This window comes from Fistularia commersonii, chromosome 24, assembly GCF_037954325.1.
Source record: "Fistularia commersonii isolate RoL2024-O1a breed Wild chromosome 24, RoL_Fcom_v1.0, whole genome shotgun sequence".
In the NCBI taxonomy this organism is placed as follows: Eukaryota; Metazoa; Chordata; class Actinopteri; order Syngnathiformes; family Fistulariidae; genus Fistularia; species Fistularia commersonii.
In genome coordinates, this window is record NC_141307.1 from 8,244,989 (window position 1) to 8,260,864 (window position 15,876).

At 43.2% G+C, this 15,876-nt stretch overlaps 1 protein-coding gene and 2 non-coding genes across 3 annotated transcripts; all 3 read right to left on the reverse strand.

Moving 5' to 3' along the window:
* Positions 1-3,547: 3,547 nt before the first annotated feature.
* LOC147220024 (general transcription factor II-I repeat domain-containing protein 2B-like) lies at positions 3,548-4,219 on the reverse strand. Its single transcript, XM_086171184.1, has one exon. The coding sequence runs from the start codon at positions 4,217-4,219 to the stop codon at positions 3,548-3,550; it is 672 nt and encodes a 223-aa protein (XP_086027310.1).
* Positions 4,220-9,029: 4,810 nt separating this feature from the next.
* Positions 9,030-9,193, reverse strand: LOC147220025 (U1 spliceosomal RNA). Its single transcript, XR_015108232.1, has one exon. It is a non-coding gene; the product is annotated as a U1 spliceosomal RNA (small nuclear RNA).
* Positions 9,194-9,830: 637 nt separating this feature from the next.
* Positions 9,831-10,019, reverse strand: LOC147220026 (U2 spliceosomal RNA). The gene has a single exon (XR_015108194.1). It is a non-coding gene; the product is annotated as a U2 spliceosomal RNA (small nuclear RNA).
* Positions 10,020-15,876: the final 5,857 nt, after the last annotated feature.

A 15,876-nucleotide genomic window follows, 5' to 3' on the forward strand; every position in this document is an offset into this window, starting at 1 on the left:
CTGATAGTCAATATGCCTATTCCACACTCTTTGTATTTGCAAAAATGTGGCAACAGCAAGGCATGGTGACGACTACAGGAAAAACAGTGACACACGCAGCACTCTTAACAAAACTACTAGAAGTTATACTGCTCCCACGAAAATTAGCAGTAGTAAAATGCAGAGCACATCACTCAGGAACAGATGATTTTACAAAAGGAAATGCCTTTGCTGACAAAATAGCAAAGGAAACAGAAAAACAAAAATACAGCATGCATGCTGAAAAACTATCTACCACACCATCATTAATTGACAATGATTCACTAAAAGATGCTCAGGAGAATGCGTCAGCTGCTGAAAGACAATCCTGGCTCAAGAGAGGAGCAACAGACTTCAATGGAATTTTGATGATAAATGAAAATGACCCATGGGCCTTGCCATGTGTCAACAGGAGGGATGGAGGTACTTACGTCAAAACACTTCTATACCATTATCCTAAATTCCTACTTAAAAAAAATCGTGTGCACAATGTATAACATGCTTTAAAAATAATACTCAAGGAAACTAAGACCAAAGAAAGGAAGGTTTCCAGATCCACAATATCCTTTAGAAGTGATGGACATGGATTTTATTGAATTCAATTCTGTAGGAAATATAGATATTGTTTGGTAATGATTGACAGCCACGGCAAATGGGTGGAAATTGCAACTATGACGGCGCAAAGACCAGACATCCCCCTCCCTTTTTTTTATATTTAATGTATTTTATTTCCTGAGTTAGCAACTTGCTCCTTGCTCACGAACAGTGAGTGAGAGGTCACTCACTGTTCGTAAGTATGTAGTACCACATTCCACCACAGGATGGCGTGAAACCAACTGTGATTAGTTTGCCGAGACGCGGTCACAGCATTAGTTCAGTGCTGTGTTGGACGTCAGTAATGTGGCTAATGTCTGTGTTACAGCCGACAACAAAACCCGCAAAACCTACACACTGAATCATCATCATTCAAGTGTGCAACACAACCACTACAAAAGCTGATGCAGAAGCTGTAGTTAAACCTATCTGTAAATATATTCTGCCAACCCATGGCATACTGCAGAGAATAAATGAAGTTGTACACAATGGGTCAAGTTATGGACAATGACTTAAAGAGACATTGTTCTTATCATCCACAAACTGCAGGGTTAGTGGAAAGAACAAATGAAACAGTAAAAAACAGACAAAGAAAATGTATGGAACATACAGGAAAGACATGGCGAGAGTGCATATATATGGTAAAAATGTATATGCACATAGTTACCACAGTGAATGGTTTGACACCATTATAGATAATACATGGTGGACCATTCAGGTTACCGATGACACATCCAGACCTAGAGAAGGCCCACACAGAAGAAACTTAGTGGAATACATTAGAAATACACTAAGGCAACGAGATGTAACAGACGCAAATGATCTGCCTGAATCTCAATCTGCTCCACAGGTGAAGGTCCGAGTTGGTGATTGGATCTTCGTGAAAGTCATAAAGAGAAGCTGTTGGAGTTCAGCACGCTGGGAAGGACCATTCCAAGTACTTCTGACCACGCCGACTGCAGTGAAAACTGCGGAACGATCCACTTGGATTCATAATCACACTGTAAGGTACTCCCTGTTGATCCTACTAACACTGGCTAGAGGGGAAGGCTGACTACAAAGGGGAGTAAGAAGGATAGTCTTACTCGTCTCAAGGCATCGGCTGCATTAGTGAAGAAACCACCAGATCCCTAACCGATTAGGTTGGAAGGATCCAGGATGAGCCCTCCAAAACAGGAGCACCCAACCCAGCAGGAGAAGGCAGAGACAAACAATGACAAGTCTGATGAGTAAAGAAGGGCCTATCTCAAACTTATAAAGAACTATGAAATGAGAACAATGCTCCACACCGTGACAGTCTCTGGTGGCGATTGATAAATATAACAGCAGGAGACCAAACTGATTGCTATGTTTGTACTGTAATGCCAATATCAGTGTCTCCTAACCCGACTATACAACCTCATCCAATTAATGAAAGTGAAACCTTGTCCATAATATGGGTGTATTCCGAAGGACTGAATCAGAGGCTTTGAATTTTTCAGAATATAACAAATACCTCAGTCCTTCCCTTTCTGCCTTACAATCCATCAAATTGGCGATTGCCAGCTAATTATTCTATGGCAACCAACAGAACTGTCATTGAGGGATTCATTCTAATTAAAATGAAAAAGACACCACCATTTTGCATGAAACGACAGTGTGGTAAAAAGGATCATTATCTGGGCCAACTTAAGTGTGACACTGTGCTAAATATGGAAAGGGATAGACTAGTTAGGAAAACTTATGACTACTATAGTAATAGTATATGTGAGGTTGGAAAGTGGGGAATGGATGCGTGCGCCATGAATCTGACTGCCCTCAAGCCATTATTGAAACAATATTCAGTATTGAAACAAACCTCACCAAATTTGGTATTCCACCATGGAGGATTTTCGCATTCCCACATAAATACGGTTCTCCATGCCCAAAAACACATGTATGGATTTGTGGCAGACGAGCATTTCTGTATCTGCCCCAACACTGGTGTGGCACATGCAATTTGGCCCGATGAAGATGCGCCATGACTTTTATACCAGAGCATAACATGACTCATGGCATACAACCCATTAGGCCAGGGGTGGACAATTATTTTTTCTATGGGGCCACATAAGAAACATAAAATATTGTGGAGGGCCGGGCCAAAAGGCTGAACTCAATTCTGCATAATATTAATTGTCTTTCTTCATAAAAAGCAGTAAATAGCACTGTTTTGACAAGCTGGCAAGAGTATATGTTAAAGTTAAGCAATGAAAAAATGAGGTTGCCTTACAAAAATGTATTCATTCAAATTTCTCAGCACAATGGTAGACAAAATTTTAACGTTTTTTACTATTTGTGACTCATATTAGTGAACATTTTCAGTCATATTCACTTCAAAACACATTTTGAATTCCATATTGACTGTCACTGAACTGTGATTTTGAGAAAAAGTGTCCCAGTTCACTGTTATCTGGTGCCTTAACATGCCTACATTTGTGGTCTAGCTACCTCATTCGGTGTTTTAAAGTTCTTTTTTCTTGTTCAGTGAGAGAAATCTAATCTCTGCTGGGCTTTAACAAGTGCATCTAAGTCAGGTTGAACGTCTGAAGTGGAGATGTGAAGCACAGCTGACAGATGATCATCAGTGAGAGGATTTATACCTGGATTTTGTAAACTTCATCATTGAAAATGTTTGTTCACAAATGTAGGTAGAGCCAAAGAGAACAAATATCTTCTGAGCATGTCTCCTAATGTTTGGAAAGTTCTCCTCCTTGAGAGAAGAGTAGAAATCCAGCAGAGATCCTGACTTAAAGTGCTCTGCCAGTACTACATCAGACTGCAGGTCAATGAGTTCCAGCTGTAAATCACTGGGTGCATCATCCACACGGAAGGTAAAGGGAGAAGAAATCATGTGCATGTCATCCTCCATTGCTCTAAGATCCTCAAATCACCTTGAAAACTCACCATACAATGCTCCTCACATGGATGAGTACCTGCAGAGGTTATCAGCTGGTGGTGTGACTTCTTTCAGGGTTTGCATGTGAGTGAGAGTGTTGCTCTCCTGTTGTCTTGAAAGCAACTGAATCTTTCTCATGAAAGCTCTCACCAGGCTGTGCATTTCATGCACAAAAAGGCCCTTGCCTTGCAGCTTGGTGTTCAGTTCATTCATCAGTGCAGTCACATCAACAGCAAATGCAAAATCTGCCATCCTGTCCTCATCTGCAAGCTCTGGGATGGCCTTGCCTTTTGTCTCACAAAACTCCTGGATTTCTGCTTTCAGATCCCAGACTCTTTTTAGCACTTTACTCAGGCTGAGCCATCTCACAGAAGTGTGGTAGCCAATGTCACTGTGCTCACTCTCATGCTCCTCCAGAAGTGTTATAAACTGTCTGTGATTCAGTGCCCGCGCCCTGATGAAGTTAACTATTATAATAACAACATCGATAACATGGTTAATTTTTAGCACTGATTTGCACAACACATGTTGGTGTAAAATACAATGTAAAAATACCAATTTCTGATCAGGGTCAATTTCAGTCACTTTATCCTGCATGCGTTTTAAAAGTCCGACATTTTTCCCTGTAAGATTTGGACAACCGTCCTTGGTGACACCTGCCAGTCTGTCCCATTTCAGTCCCAACGTGTCCATACAAGCATTTACCTCAGTGAAGAGATCGCTCCCTGTCGTCATCCCTTTTAACGACCGCATTGCTGCCAGCTCCTCCGTAATCTTGAAGTCCGGCGCTATCCCACGGACAAATACGAGTAGCTGGGCTGTGTCGCGGACATCACAACTCTCATCCAAAGCCAAGGAGAAAACGTCAAAACTTGGCACTTCACGTTGCAGCTGTAGCTCCAGATTCCCCGCAATGTCCTCGATCCTTCTCGCCACGGTTCGCCTGGAGAGCGGGACTTGCTCAAATGCCGCTTTTTTTTCAGGGCATATTAGTGCTGCAGAGTCTACCAAGCACTCTTTCACAAACTCCCCCTCTGCGAATGGCTCGCTGTTTTTGGCTATTTTGTGGGATATCACGAAGCTGGTCTTGGTTGCTGCATCCCTGGATGTATGAAGCTTGGTAAAAAAGCCTTGCTGCGTTTGCAGCTTAGCTAGCAAAGCTTCCAATGTCCGCGTTCTTTCGTCATCAGTCAGGTTTTTATATTTCTCTGCATGTTTCGTCTGGTAATGCCGACTCAAATTGTAGTCCTTAAACACGGCGATCTGCTCCCCGCAAACTAAACACACAGCTTTACCTCCAACTTCAGTAAATAAATACTTAGCTGTCCAATTTTTGTTGAAAATCCTACATTCGGCATCTACCTTTCTTTTTTTAGCCTGAGCGGACATTTTTGAGGGTGCAAGTTGTCTTGTGATTCAATCGCGCGCATGTCTTGATATACGCATTACGTCATTATGTGCGTGAATTAAAAAAAAACCAACAACTTCAGAATAAAAGCAGTGCAGCTTTAGCCCATGAATGAGGTGAAATTAGAAAGTATGTTTATTTTGTAATTTCCAATTAACCTTACACTGGCGGTCAGAGTCAACCAAAGGTATGTGGCCCGGTCCATACATTGCCCAGGTCTGTCATACAGGCCAGTCAGTGCCATCCCGCAGGCCGGATGTGGCCCGTGGGCCGTACAATGCCCAGGTCTGTTATACAAGGTATGCTCAGGCATTTCCTACAAAGGACCAAATGTCAGTTACATTTACCAAAGTATTGTGGGAAAGTACTTTGTTCATTATGGACTACCCGCTAGAATACATTCAGACCAAGGTAGAGATTTTGAAAGGCGCCTTATAAAAGAACTCTTATCCATGCTTGGAGTAAGAAAGTCGCACACCTCACCTTATCATCCGCAAGGTGATGCTCAACCAGAACATTTCAACAGAACACTTCTCTCAATGCTTGGAACTCTTGAAAATGTGCAGAAACAAAACTGGAGTCAATATATCAGTCAGTTAGTACATGCGTATAATTGCACTAAAAATTAGTCCACTGGATATTCCCCATACTACTTAATGTTCGGGCGCAATGCCAGATTGCCTGTTGACCTCTGTTTTGGTACAGCTCTCGACGGTAATTCAGAGATGTCTCACCTACAGTATGTGGACAAAATGAGAAAAGAACTCCAAAAAGCTTACCATTTAGCTGCAGAGTGTGCAACCAAGAGCCATCTGAGAAACAAAACCTGTTATGACCAACGAGTAAGGGACCAACCTCCACAAGAAGGAGACCGAGTCCTCGTAAGAAATGTTGGCCTCACTGGGAAACATAAACTACAAGATAGATGGAAATCCACACCCTATATTGTGATTAAAAAGTTTTCCAACTTACCTGTAGACCGAGTCAAACCCGAACAAGGAACTGGAAGTGTCAAAACTCTACACAGAGACCACCTTCTACAAATTGGTTATCTTGTCAGGATTCCCGATAATTCTGAACAAACTAAAAGAGTCAGAACACCAGTTACCAGGAGACAACATACTCTAAGACATCAAACACATCACCAAATGATCAGACATCTGACATCTCTTCAAACTCTGAATCTGAGTATGAGCGTGTCTACGAGTGCCCAACCTATGATAAGGTCAGGAAACCACTGTCCATACCAGACCGAACCACCCCAGAGCATACTCCCTTTGAAAATTTCCCCTCATCTGAGAGTGAACCGGAGGTGGAGAAAGTACATTCTGTCAGTTCACAGGAAGAGGAATATCAGTCCTCCAACAAGGACGCAGATACTAATGATACAGCTGAAGACACTGATGTGGAGTTGAGAACTCAAACCAGCCCTAGAAGCAGAAAGTCAACGCGTGAAGTAAAACCAGTGATCCGCTTGACCTATGATTAACCTGGAACTCAAGCTGGGGAACCTGTGACTATTGTGCACCAGAGCATGATCATTCACTTGAACCTCAGTGCCAGAGGAAACCCTGATCTTGTGAAACATCCTAAAACATGCCCCTACAGATCTAAGTCTAAACAGTACAGTTAGATGAGGACATCTACACCTTTTAGAAGGGGGAGGATGTAGCCTGTCTAAAATTTCATTACAGACCATACAGGCTAAAATGTAAAGATGTTTTAACATTTAAGTAAAATTAATTAAGACTGAAATGGCTGTAAAACATTTAATATTTCATGTTTAAAATGTGTTCATAAATGGTTTAATCAAGGTTTAATCTTATCTAAGGTTTTTGTTATTTATTTGGGAATCATGCTTTTAATCGCCGCAAGCTTGTGTGAAACGTACAGCTAAACATGTGCTTTTGCTTGCATCCGAACTTAAGTGTCAATATGGTATTTTCTTGAATTGTATTGGTTGATGTACACTTAGTGTCCAATCCCATGCGTGAGGGCCGGATCTGAATGAGGAAGGCAATAGAACATCTAGGCGCGAGGCATTCGACTGCTGCGTTTGCCGAGGGAAGTTTGTGAAGCTAAGCTGAAAGGAGAATGGTCATAAAACATTGTGGATGCAGAGTCTACGTTGCTGTTTTCGACTATTTAACCCTGTGATGAGTGAGTACTCGATGTATATGATTTTTATGCTTAGACGATATGTTTAAGTGCACATATGCGATGCTAATCGAGCGTTAGCATTGTTAGCATTTTACCGCGAGTTAATTTCATACTCTGTATGTAAAGTATATGAGCTTGGAATTGGAGACCTTTGATGCTCAGTGGACCGAGAGGAATTCTCTGGACGTTTCTGCTGAGGCTTAACCGATGAGTTTCACCGAGTGCACTTCGTGATGCCGTGATGCCAAGTCATTGCTAACCCGTTTGCCGAGAGGGAATCGCATGGTGATGGACAACATTTGACTATCCATTGCTTCAACACCAAAAGGATTAGTGAGTACATCAAAGCACATGCATTTTATTTTGGGGCTTGTGAACAAGTGAAACGGACATTTTCTGTTTTTCTGGTCCAACGATCCCGAGCATCGAATCAGGCCTGCCGAGATTGAACTTTCTGAGAAAAACAAAAAGGACTTTAAGGTTATGATTTTTGAACTGGACTGAACTTGAAGGGATGTACATGGTTTTTGAATATGTTTATGTAGTTGCAAAGCGACAAAATCTCAAATGAACGCACTACCAATTTTATTTCATTTTTCTTTCTTTTAATTTTGTGAAACTAAACTTTAAATTTGTACTTAAAGAGATCTGTGTTTGTCTTAATTCATATTTTATCCTTAGGAGATGGAGGCACCGCTATAATCAAAAAGCATAAATAAGTTTAAGTTATCAAAGAATTAGGTATTATTGTTTCTCCTGTTTACCATTGAAAATTTCATCTAAGTAACGTTCCCAGGGCCGGAACCATTGTACTATCACTACATTAACTAAGAGGTTGGGTGCTACACTGCTCTAACCATAAATCATCACACACTCTCTACCTTAGGCTACAGCCTAAGGCTAAAGCCTAAGGTAAAGAGGGATCTATCAAAGGCCATACCAGGACTCGTATGCACGGCGGGACAGTTAATGACAAGAGAAAGAGAAAATTAAATAAAATACACATGGAAAAAGGAAGAGTACTACAGATGCAGTATTTGCGCCGAGAATGCTCATAGAGAAGTACAGAGAAGGCCCGTGGGAGCCCCATTGCCTTTTTGTACACCTTGAAAAGTCGTACGACAGGTTGCCAAGAGAGGAGCTCTGGTATCCTATGAGGAAGTCTGGAGCAGCAGAGAAGTGTGTTACACTGGTGCAAGACATGTATGCTAGCTGGGAGACAGTGCTGCGTGCGGTGTGCTGTAAGACGGGACCAGAGAAGTTCAAGGTGGAAGCGGGACTCTGTTGGGGATAGGCCCTGAGCCCCTTCTTGTTCGCAATGGTGATGCACGGGCGGGCTGACGGATGAGGGTAGACATGAATCTCCACGGACCGTGACCTTCGCATATGCCGTTGTGATCTGTAGTGAGAGCAGAAAACAGGTGGAGGTCGAGATAAGATAAGATAAGATAAGATAAGATAAGATAAGATAAGATAAGATAAGAACAACTTTATTAATCCCGAAGGAAACTGTTGTGCCAGAGTTCCAGAAAATATAACAGTAATAAATAATAAAAGGCAGAATTAGAAATCGAAATAAACTATAAACTGTAAAGTGTCTCGGTGAAACTATAGAGAGGTGGGGGTATGCTCTGGAAAGGAGAGGAACCAAAGTTAGTCGCAGCAAGACAGCATACATGTGTGGGGATGAGAGGAACTCGGGTGGAACGGTGAGGCTACAGGGAGTGGAGATCAAGAAGCAGGAGCATTTCAGGGACTTGGACACTCTGGATTGTTTTCTGGCCCGATCGTAAATCCACGCTTTCGCGGTGCACCTGCCATGTGCAACGACAACTCCCTGGTTGGGTCACAGCCCGGCCAGGGAGGGTGGGCGCGCGCGACCATAAACAGTGAACCCGGCCTCCAGCGACACAGACTTGCTCTTGAACAGCACGACAGGGGAGAGCGCGGACGCAGTCCCCCACTACCAGAAATGATGCACTCGAGATTCCCACATTTGGGGAATTCGCAGGGGTCAACACAGCCGCAGTGCAATGGCTGAGCCTCGCCCTGGGTGAACCACCTTCTTGATCATGGTATCTCCCCTGCCAGGTAAGTATGAGTCGCACGCGCCCCGCGCACGGACCGCTTTCACACGCACGCCGTTCTCAGTCGGGGGGGAACCCACGCGGACTCTTCCGGGAGCTCACACGCGATCCCTCTCGCGCGCGCACACACACACACACACGTACACGCGCACACGCGCACACACGCACACACACACACACACACACACTCCGTCAAAAAAAACGTCAACTCTGAGTTCTGACGGGCCGGGACGCCGAAAACGACACGGACGCTTCAATTTTCACGAAGAAGTCAGAGGACAACCGGAACACGTTCCGTCCGTCCTCCTGATGCCGCGAGGGGTTTCTGCCGCTCTACGGCCGGGAGAACTTCCCCCCGAGCCCAGTCTGACACAGTCTATCGGGGGCAATCCATCCGTTTCAAATGTGATCCATTTAGGCTCAGTTCTGGTCCATAGTGGGATTTTATCGGGCTGCACGGGGCGAATGGTAGGGACAGGGTTTCAGGCAGACACGCTCGTGTGTCGCTATCTACCGCTCCCTACCGGCAGAAACAACGGGGACAGTGTCGCTGGTCACGCAGGGCACAGACAAGATCTGGATCCCGTGTGTGTCGGCTACGTATGACGTTGTTGGAAGCCACGGCAACCTTGACATCGGACACAAAAGTGTGGGGTGCACCGTTCCCAGAGATACTGCAGTAACGGGTCGATGCGCGGAGTGGACGGAGCAAGCCCCTATTCCATCTCCCTGTTCCAAAAATCAATTTAATATTTGGTCCCCGGACAGGGGACGTATCAGACATTAAACTGATAAGAACAGATACTACACTTGATCTTAGCCAAAAGGCGCCCTCGCTCGACGCCACCGCATTCCCCGCACCGTCAGCTTCACTCACGACTTCAGACAAGAAACAACATGGCTGAAGCACCTTCCGCATTTGCCCGGTCACGTGGTGCACGCCCCCCCGACAGGACGCCGAAGCATCAAAGTAAACCCAGGACATCAACAACCAGACTCTTGGAATCGTGTCCCCTTCAAATCCACCTGGAATGTGGCAAAAAGTCGCCCGTGAGGAGAAAAGACACAGGTGGAAACGGGACGTTTGCACCGCTCACGATACACTGGGCTGCAAACGGGCGCCATCTTGTGAACCCGTCTGGTTACCGCATCGTTGCGACCAGCTCTCACAGAGACTCGTTGCTCATCGCCGGGAAACACAATTCAAAAAGCGTCACGAACACAAGACAACAGTAAAATGGATTTAAATCCACATTTACATTTAATTACATTCATGTTTTCGTCACTACCAGCAGAACAAATTTTAAACACGACGGTAAATCATCTCGTCCCGTGGCGAACACCCACTGGACCCCGGCACCCCAAACAGCCTTCGACGGCCTTGAACGCTAACCTCGCCCCGCACCGGCTAATACCGGCTGTTACGACGACTGCTGGTCCGGACGGAGCCGATCGCGCTCGGTTAGACCACCGCTTTTTCGTTGTCGTTTGAGTCGCCAACATTCAATTACCGACGCGCTCCGAGGCAAGATGGCGGAAGGCCGCGAGCTAGTCTGTTTGGCTAGCTGAGCGGCTTAGTTAGCCTTACCTCAGCTCACGAAATCTGTGACGTCGTCGAGATTTCTCGGCCGAAAGGACCTAAATTACCGTCAAAAATCACCGGGAGTTGCTTCGCGGTTGTTATAAACACGGTCAATTCGGTTGTAGGTCAAGAAATCGTCACTATTCTCTGTAAAAGTGAACTTACGTCGCGGGGCTGGACAGCGCTCTTGACCGGAAACACATCGTGGAACCCCGGAGCCTTCAGGGACCGACATAAACGGTCATAAACTCTTCGGTTCAATTCTACTTCGAACTATTTAAATTAATTCTACTTCAAACTATATGAATTAATTCTAATTCTAACCATATGAATAACTGTACTTTAAATTATGAATTAAGAAAAGAGATGTGGGACCTGTGGAATCCCCTCCGTGGACACTTTCATCCCAAGTCCCGCTTCTCTGTACTCTTATACTGGCATTCTGTGGCTTAACTGATGCCAGACCACCATCGATGACATGCAGAGGTTTTTAAATGCACTGAATGGAGAGAAGTTCTGACACACTGTTGATGAATCAGGTCCAAGTCCAGTCACCCAGCAGCCCAGGAGTCTCCTTCTGTGCGCCGGTCTGCTCCAAGACCTCCAACATCATCCCCGTCTGCAGGAAAACAAAGAACCACAGGACCCTGGGTACAGATCTCCCATCCTGGCTCTGTAGGAGTGACTGACGTCCTCTGAGCACCTTGTTGTTCTGTCTTACCTGAGATCCAACACCGACCCGCCCTGGACCCCCTGCTGTTCACCTAGAGTGAGCAGGACCAGAGGAGATGCCGTGATAATGAGCACTGTTGTGCAACTTGAAAGTCCTAGAAAGTGACATCTGGACATCTGGAGCTCATCTGAATATAAACCACAGCGAGTAAAAACACAAACACATAAGCTGCACTTGTCTGTAAACTGCAGGTGTTCACATTGTAACGAGATATTTACACATTAACCTTTTTTTTTAACTTTTAATTAGATACATACTGTTAACATTTGCAAATATGTCCTGGAAAAGCAGTGCCTGTAACACGGCTGATGGAAAATGTTCGTAATGAATAAAACAAGGAAAAGTTCATCCATTTTTTATCCCCACTTTGTCCCAATCCGAGTCATTTATGGCTTTGCACATTTGACCCTCTGTTGCTATTCAACTATGAGAGACAGTGCTGGGGTTAAAGAGATTTAATAAATTAACTGGTAAATTCTTCAGTAAAATAAGTATTTGGTTACCAATAAACAAGATATCACAGAGCTCCCACAGACCTGTCACTTCTTTTTTAAGATGCCCCTCTGTTCTCCACACCTTACCTGTATTAATGGCACCTGTTTGAACTGGTTACCAGGATAGAAGACACCTGTCCACAACCTCAAACCGTCACACTCCAAACTCAATCAGGCCAAGACCAAAGAGCTGTCTAAGGACACCATAAACAAAAATGTAAACCGGCTCCAGGCTGGGAAGACTGAATCTGGACTAGGAAAGCAGCTTGGTGTGAAGACATCAACTGTGAGAGCAATTATTAGAAAATGGAAGACATACAAGACCACTGATAATCTCCCTCCATCTTGGGCTCCACACAAGAGCTCACCCCGAGGGCTCAAAATGATGAGACGCCCACAGGGGGACCTAGAGAATAAGCTGCAGAGAGCTGGGACCAAAGTAATAAAGGCTACCATCAGTAACACACTACGCTGCCAGGTACTCAAACCCTGAAGTGCCGAAGGTGTCTCTACTGAGATAGTATGTGTCCCATCGCGTCATCTAAATTTACTGGAGGGCATTTGGATGATCCAAAAGAGGACTATGAATGTCCTGTATATAATATATATGTATTTCTTATTCTCCCTCCTTCCGACTATTATTTATTATTGTTATGTTTTACTTGAAACTCTGGCACAACAATTTCCTTTGGGATAAATAAAGTTGTTCTTATTCTTATTCTTAAACAGGCCACATCTGGCCCATCAAAGATTGGTACAGAATTCATGCTTGATATGTATGATTGGATCAACGAATGTGGGAGCTCAAACTGGAGATGATCAATTTTTGGAGCTACTTCAGAACTCTTGAGAATTCATCCTGAACTGAATGACACGGATTGGCTTTGTTATTTAACATTTACTGTGGACCTACTGACACACATGAATGAGCTGGACGTGAAGATCCAACCAAAAAAACGGTTTGTGAATGAAATGCAAGCAAATGTCAGAGCCTTCAAAACCAAGTTGGTTTTATTTTCAAAGCGAATATCAAAAGAGTCTGATATGTACTGTTCACAAATACATTTTTTGTTTTACATGTATCATATTGTCAAATTTTAAAAGTCAATCCGGCCCCTGAGCCAAAAAGTTTGCCCGCCCCTGGAATACCTGATGAAGACTTTTCAGAAAACCTTTGACCTGTCATTGCCAGCAAAAGGTATATCAGAAAGTATTGCAATGAATGTTTGTTCCTGACCAACTACTTATTCTCCATCATTATGTCCAAATAAGCTTGTTAAAAATCAGACAATGAGATTTTCTGTCTCTCATCGTTGAAGTATACCAATAATGAAAATGAAAGACCTCCATCATGTTTTTAAGTGGGAGAACTTGCACAATTGTTGGCTGACTAAATACTGTTTTGCCCCACTTTATCTGGATACTGGGCACTGACACCTATTCAAATCAACATTTTAAAATGAGCTGATTTAGACTGTAATGATCATTTTGAGCTTATTTTAATCAAATTGTCAAATATTCAAATACAACATTCAAGTTTTTAGTTTCACCTATGAACAGGGTGATGGCAATCAGCACCAACAACACACTGAAGTCTCACAGCACCTTGACTGGACTGAAAATCAATGTCAAAATGAAGCTATGACAAACAGTGCACCTCTGCGTGAATTCTGTCCTCTTTAAACATATCTTGAACCCCCGGTGCATGTCTTTGCGATAACAAGTCATAACTTCTCACTCCAAACTTACCTGAAACACAATAACAAATAAAATCTTCAAAGGGTACAGAAGAGACCTGCATGTTTTATTCCTCAACCGAGCCAAGGCTTCTTAATCCATCCCCACATCTGTCATCTGGGAGGCCTTCAACCTCTTCCAAGTGCATGAAACCACCACAAACCTGGTCAGAAGCTTCCTCCAGCATTTCTTATTCTGTAAAACAACCACAGAGTACAAAACATGGTGATCATTGGAAGTGGGCTTCAGGGCAGGCTGCGCCACATCCCCTCTAGCCTTTACCATGGCAATGGAGATGACCATCGGTGCATCTCGGTGGAACGACGGAGGGGAGCTACTGCAGGCTTGACAGCGGCTGCCTCCAAATGATTATTGGAAAAGCCCCCCAGCACAAAAGTCAAAGAACATGAAATGACCACCTCGATCCCCTCCATCACCTCTACCAAATGCCAGCTGGAGAAGCTTCACTCCAACACTACCTGGGGAAGAAAAAGTTGGAAGCCAACAAGTGTCAAGCATAAGGCCCTGACCCTGGCATTCAAAACCACCTCAGGAACAGGTCCAGCATATCTGAACGAAATGATAAGACCTTATGCTCCCGGCAGAGAGCTGCGTTCCTCTAATACAAACCTACTAGCAGTACCTTTTGCTCGCTCTAAGCGATCTCAGGCAAAACTGTTCTCAGTTCTACTACCTCAGTGGTGGAACAAACTTCCAGAAGCAACAAGACTAGCATCATCTCTCTCAACCTTCAAGAAACAGGTAAAAACTGTTCTCTTTCAGGACTTTTTACTGCGATGATGCCCCAAGTCAGGTTAGGCAGCAAGTTAGGCTATGCAGTGTGTGTGTGTGTGTGTACGTTTGTGTATGTCTTTGTCAAAAAAAAAACAAAAAAAAAAAAGCTCACTAACCTAAGCTTACTGTTCTGTATATTTCATGTGCATCGTGTATTTTGCAGGTGTATTTGCAAGTGTATTTGCAGTCCCTATGTCCTCTATTGTAAGTCGCTTTGGATAAAAGCGTCTGCCAAATGCAATGTAATGTAATGTAATGTAATGATTTATGGACGTAGTGAGAGAGGATATGAAGGTAGTTGGTGTGAGAGAGGAGGATAAGAGAATAGAGTTAGATGGAGAAAGTTGACCCGCTGTGGCGACCCTTGAAGGGAAAAGCCGAAAGAAGAAGAAGAAGAAGAAGATCTGGTGAACGAATATGCTGATTAGGAATGACTACACAATATTAAAACCACATACTGTATAAATTCACTCAAATTCAGTCCCAAGAATGGAAGATAAAGCCATTTGGTAAAAAATGTTTATCTTGCCAAGTTGAAGGCATTCTTTAAATCTGGTGTTTGTTGCTGACATATGCTGGATTGGACGGGACTTCGCATTATATATTTTACATTTACTGAAATCCAGCCCTGTGTTTTAAAAGATAGAACCATTTGGTCAAAATTATTTATCTCACCAAGTTGAAGCATCTTGGGAAATGTTTTAAATATCAAGGGAATTCTTTAAAACTGGTGTCTGGTGGTTAAATATGTCGAATTGAACGTGATTCTACACAATATATGTTGAATTTACAATAATCCAGCCGCAGGTTTAAATGATAAAGCCAGTTGGACATCAAGTATTTATCTCACCAAATTGAAGTCATTTGGAATAAGTTGTAATTATTTTTTCATTCTTTTAAGCTGGTGTCTGGTAATGAAATTTCCTGATAAGGATGTGGTTCTACACAATACAGAATAAACACAATGTATAAATTCACTCAAATCTAGCCATATGAATGAAAGAAATAGCCATTTGGTCAAGAGTGTTTATCTTACCAAGATGAAGATTTTTGGCACAAACTGTAAATAACTTTTGGATTCTTTAAAGCTGGTGTCTGTTGCTGACATATACTGGATAGGACGTGAATCTACACTATATATATTATGTTTACTTAAATCCAGCCTCAGGTTTAAAATAAAGAGCCAGTTGGACGGTAAGTGTTTATCTCACCAACATGAAGGTTTTTGGCAGAAGCTGTCAATAAATTTGTAATTCATTAAACCTGGTGTCTGGGGATTAAATATGCTGAATTTTATCTGATTCTTCACAACATCAAATCCACACAATGTATAAAATCACTAAAATCCAGTTGC